Here is a 5,771-nt window from a genome sequence, read left to right as displayed (position 1 = left end):
ACAAGAATTGCAAGCATCAATTTAGGATCGAGTTCATGATTAAACTAAGACAACAACGTAACGACATTTTAGTTGAATTACAAACATTGTTTCCCATCATAAGTAATTGATCTTTACTTATAAATCAAGAAGCACTTGCATAAAACATGTTACATGACTTGATCTAAATAACTTTCTTAGGAGTAAATTATAAAACAAGATTAAAAATTTTGACGCCAAAGCGTCCATTCTTTTCTTCCTCTTACTTTAAACTATAATTATGACATTACTTATGAGTTAGACTAAGGCATATTCACTGCAGCGTACCTGGTAACCCAGCTTTGATCCATTTGCAAAAATTTGAAATATTCTCCATAGTTGTATCTCAGTTTGTCAATTTGTTCAAGAACCTCAGGTAAACAATTCTCCAAGGTTTCCAAATTAGAATTGGTCCTATTAAGCCCCAAAATCCTACACAGAATCCTACACCTATGCTCGTGTATAATGCTTCATAGAAAACAGAATCATCTCCATCTTTTTCTGTTTCTGCTTCAGGCTTTGCCGTTGAATAGACTCCAGGACAACTTTTGTTAAGTTGTTCACCACAAAGATCGATATTTCCTTCAAAATTAGACCTTTCAAATGTCTGCAAATGTCTTCCCAATGGAATTCTTCCAGAAAGAGAGTTGTGTGACAAGTCTAATTTTCCTAAGAAATCAAGTTGAGTAAGAGAAGAAGGAATTCTCCCATGCAAATGATTTCTTGACAAGTCAAGAGATTCAAGTGAACTTAAATTTCCAATCTCAGAAGGAATTTCTCCATTCAAATTGTTTCTTGATAAATTTAAAGAAACCATCCCAACCAAATGCACAACCTCTTGCGGTATTTCACCTGTTAAATTATTACTTGAGAGATCAATACTCTTAAGATTCATTTGGGGATCTCTGAACACATGTTCCACACCTTTCCACACCCATGTTATGTCAAGCCTGTAGTCTAAAGACACAGAGGGACTGTAGATTTCCCAATAAGAAGTATCGTACCCATATATAAGGCGTTCAGTTTCACTTCTGTTGATTCTCTTTTCAGACATGACAGTAAAATTCTTTAAGCATGCTGGAATTGCTTTTGATAACTTATTCCTGGAGAGATTCAACAATTGAATATGCCTTAAATAACAAAGTTGAATTGGGAAATGTTCAGAGAAGTGATTCCCTTGCATGTTCAAGGTTATCAATTGCTGCATACTCTCTCCAAGCCATGATGGTATTGGATCAGACAACTTATTTTCACCCACGTCCAACATAATTAAGTTAGTGCAATTCTTCAAATTGAAAGGTAGATCACCTGTTAAATTATTCCTTCGTAAAACCAACGCTTCTAATTTAAAAAGGTTCCCCATGGAGATGGGAATATTCCCAGACAACTCATTGTTGCTCAAATCAAGAAATAGTAATTGGTTTAAAGATTGCCAACAATCAGGGATTTGTCCCTTTATTTGATTGTTTGATAAATCTAAAGTTGCCAAATACGGGACCATGATTTGGTTACATAAAAAAGAATACAAATTTGAAAATTTATTTTTAGAGATGAGCAACCCTGAAGCTTGCAGCAAAAATGCTGGAAGTGCACCCTCAAATTGATTTGCATTCAAAATTATAGATGGCCTGTAAAGAAGCTTCAATGGTATATCAGGAATCGCCCCATTGAGATTATTGTGAGACATGTTTAACCCACTCAAAGTTTGCAACTTGTTCCAAAACCATACTGGTACAGAATCATTAAGCTCGTTATCAGATATATCTAGCTCCCTTAAGGAATTCTGAGTCTGGAGCCAACGGGGAAAACTCGGACCTAGCTTGCAAGATGCTAATCTCAATGTTGTTACTTGAAAAGGTGGAACCCAACTAGAGACAAATCTTAGCGACAATGAGTTGTGTGACAAGTCTAAGTGATCTAATTTGGAAAAATTAGAAAGATGAGATTCAGTGACATTACCTTCTAAAGAATTTCCCTCCAAGAATAAATACTTCAACTCTGATAGCAATGTGATGCTTTTAGGTATCTTGCCAGTAATTTGGTTATATGATAAATGCAAACTCTGAAATAGGTGTTTGTTGCACCATGAAGAATTTTGAAAGAAATGTGAAATTTCCCCATCAAGCTTGTTAAATGAGAGGTCTAAGGTGTGCAATCTGCACATGTTTCCAAAGAAAGACGGAATCTTGCCTTGTAGTCTATTTCTAGAGGCATCAAAATGTTCAAGGGAGTTCATTACTTTTCCAAACCCATCTGGAATAGGACCTTCTAACTTGTTGTGAGAAAGGTAAAGGGTTTGAAGATTCGTTGTGCAGTTCAGAAGCCAGTAAAACATAGTAGATGATTTCAATAGATTTGAGGAGAGATCAAGTATGACAAGAGGAGAGGAAGAATTAATTGTGGAAGCATACGAAACAGGAAAACTTCGATCTGTAAGACTACAGTTATACAGATGAAGCTCTCGTAGTTTAGAACCAAAATTAAAATTACCTTCAAAAACTGATGATGTTAGATTATTCCAAGAGAGATCAAGAATATTTAGAGATGGAAAATCTGGATAAAGAAAAGATGACAAAGCAATGTCATTTTCTTCAAGATATAGCTCCTGTAGATGAAGGCTAAAATTGAATAAGAGTTGAAATGGTGAGGAAGTCAGCAAATTGGAAGACAGATCAAGGACAGTAATAGATGTTGAATAGTTGGAACGAGGATGGAACAAAGATTTGATATTAATATCTGAAAGAGAACAGTCAACAAGTCTCAACTCTATTAAGTTTGGAATGAGCGTATTTATAGCTTGTAGCCAATGGCGCGAGGTGCTGAGATTATGCAATGACCTCAACTCTAGAGTTGTTAAGGAATGGAGATTAGACAACCACTCTGAATCCTCAGCTTCTATGTCTAAATCACCACTTATCCGAAGAGTCTGTAAGTTAGGAAGATCCCCATTCCGAAAAGGGATGGATCCAGAAAGAGCGTTATCTGCAAGATGAAGATATTGTAGTCGCTTGAGATTCTTAAGTTGAAATGGGATTTCTCCTGATAGAGAATTCCCTCCAAGATTAAGATATTGTAGCCGGTTGAGATTACTAAGTTGAAATGGGATGGCTCCTGATAAAGAATTCCCTCCTAGATCAAGATATTGCAGTCGCTTGAGATTACTAAGTTGAAATGGGATTTCTCCTGATAGATAATTCCCTTCAAGATCAAGATATTGTAATTGTCTAAGATTGCCAATCTGAAAAGGAAATGGTCCCTGAAGAAAATTTCTTCCAAGGTCTAGATACCTTAGAAGTGAAAGATTTCCAAGTTGAAAAGGAATCCTCCAACTAAATCCAGAAGATGAGAGGTTGAGATATTTTAAGTTGGTGAAAGAGCCAATGGCTTCTGGGATGTGATTAGACATAAAATAATTATTGCTGAAGTCCAAATGTTGAATGTATTGCAAGTGAATCAATGAAGTGAGATTGATAGCACCTTTCAAAAATTGTGTATCCGTATCGAGAGAACGAAGATCAAGTAGAATGACATGACCAGTTTGATGGTTGCATTGAATGCCTTTCCATTTGCAGCAATCTGTGTTATTTTGGTGGTGAGTCCATGTAGACAGTACGCCATAGTCATCTATGAGGCTTTGTTTGAAGTTTAGGAGTGCTTCTCTCTCCTTCTCTCTGCACTTTGCATCACCACTTCTGATTGGCCTTGTGAATCCGAGGGCAAATCCTGGGGAATGCAATAAAAGCAGAAGAGCATATAATATTTTCAGAAAGTAATGTCTCATTATAACCAGTTCAAACAAAGTTATTAACCGAAGACAAGATAACGGCAATGCAAGAGAGAATTATAATCTGAGTTTTTCTTGTAGTGATGTTCGGAATGCTTGATTGCAAGATTATTTATATTTACAATTGTATACCTAAGGGGGAAGACCATCAAAAGAAAGTCTGAAGAATGGATTCTTAAAATTAAAAGTAGTAATAAAAAATATTAGAACAGAAGACTTCATAATGAGAAATACACCGTTGCTTTTGCATTCAAACATTTTTTCCTTAAATATGGTATCACTTGGTTCATTCAGACAGTATTGTTTGTTCTCTTCCTTTCATTATATGGAGTTGGCTGTCTCACGGGAATATATACATATATATATATATATATATATATATATATATATATATATATATATAATTAAATAAACTTTTGTTGTCATCACATATTTTTATTAATGCTGCGCTTTGTTGACTGACCTAGGGAATTGGGAACTGTAGATACTTAAATGATATTTATAATATTTTGTCGTCAAAAAGTATTTAGCATATTAAAAAAGTGATTAATGTCACTTAATTTCTTTTGTTTGATATTTTAACTGTGGAAATTTAAAATCATTCATTAAAAAATAAGATTAGTTATTAATGAAAATTACTCATTCGCTTCCTAATTATTCTCCTTTTTCCTCATGGTTTTTCATTTTTTTCTTCTTCTTCTTTTACTTATTCATCTTCTTAACGTTCTTCTTCTTCCGAATTCTGTAAAGGCCACCTTTTTTTCTTCCTTCTTTTAAAATTTTTATAAAACACTTATTTTCTTCTTTTTCACCTGCATTCTTCTTTAAAATTAAGTAAAATGTACAAAATTTCTTATTCTGCTCTGTTTAAAAAGGGCAAAGTGGATGGTGAATTTTTTATTTATTTTAGTCCAATTGAAAGCATGGACATAGATTACAAATAAGATATTTAGAGCGAATTTTACATGTTATATGATTGATGTGTGTGCCCAATGAAATGAAATATATAATTAGGTGGGTGTCTGGATAAGTTAAGTTTGCTTTGTTTGCACTAATAAAGTCATGCATCTAGTGGCTCCATGTTCTAAGGCTGTGTACATGTGCTCCATTTTTCTAGGCTTGTTTAAAGTAATCTATGTTTCTAGACTTTCTTGTAAAAGACTTACATAAGTCTTCTTATGTTAATAAAATTAGTTAGTAAGCCTTTTCCTTTGAATCTTAGCCTTTCCTTGCATCTTAGGTGGGTTCCTAATTGGTATCAAAAAAACTTCGAAATAAGTCTGGTAGAGTGAGAAAATAATGTAAAATATGGAATAAAAAACACACCAACAATGTGAAATTGAAAACCCAAAAACGACAGTATGAAATTTATGTTATTTTTAAGTTCCACGGAATTCTAAATTTATGGGATTGATTCTATTTTCTTGTAAACAGACTGATATACTCACACACATACATACATACATATATATATATATATATATATATATATATATATATATATATATATATATATATATATATATATATATATATATATATATATGATTCTCAACCCATTTACAAAAGTCTCTAATTTTTACATGTATAGGTCTTCGTAACAAAAGCATGTTAATAATGATTACAGGAGAAAAAATGAAACATTAACCTACTTCCTTTAGAACTTCATCAAACAGTCATTACAACAAAAATCACTTTAGACAACAACATAAAATTATGATATAAATTATAAAAACCGTGGTCTAAAGATTAGACCACAATTTTTTAGGCGTGATATAGGTGAGTGTAGCTATAGGTAATAGACAACGGTTTTTAGTATGACAATATTTTTAAAACTGTTGCTTAAAATTCTCACAATAAACAACAATTTTACATGTTGAATTTATACCTTACCTATGTTTTTAGACCACATTTTTACTAGTTTTGCCCACACAGTTTAAAGCAACAATTATATAATCATGGACTTTCA

The 5,771-nt window shown here is 33.1% G+C and overlaps 1 protein-coding gene across 1 annotated transcript; it reads right to left on the bottom strand.

The window, feature by feature from the left end:
- Positions 1-316: 316 nt before the first annotated feature.
- On the bottom strand, positions 317-3,865 carry LOC146887164 (receptor-like protein EIX2). The gene has a single exon (XM_085672409.1). The coding sequence runs from the start codon at positions 3,797-3,799 to the stop codon at positions 365-367; it is 3,435 nt and encodes a 1,144-aa protein (XP_085528535.1). The 5' UTR covers positions 3,800-3,865; the 3' UTR covers positions 317-364.
- Positions 3,866-5,771: the final 1,906 nt, after the last annotated feature.

This window comes from Vigna unguiculata, chromosome 4, assembly GCF_037176805.1.
Source record: "Vigna unguiculata cultivar grain cowpea cultivar isolate G323 ecotype 2 chromosome 4, ASM3717680v1, whole genome shotgun sequence".
Classification (NCBI taxonomy): Eukaryota; Viridiplantae; Streptophyta; class Magnoliopsida; order Fabales; family Fabaceae; genus Vigna; species Vigna unguiculata.
This window is presented reverse-complemented; position numbering and strand designations above follow the sequence as displayed.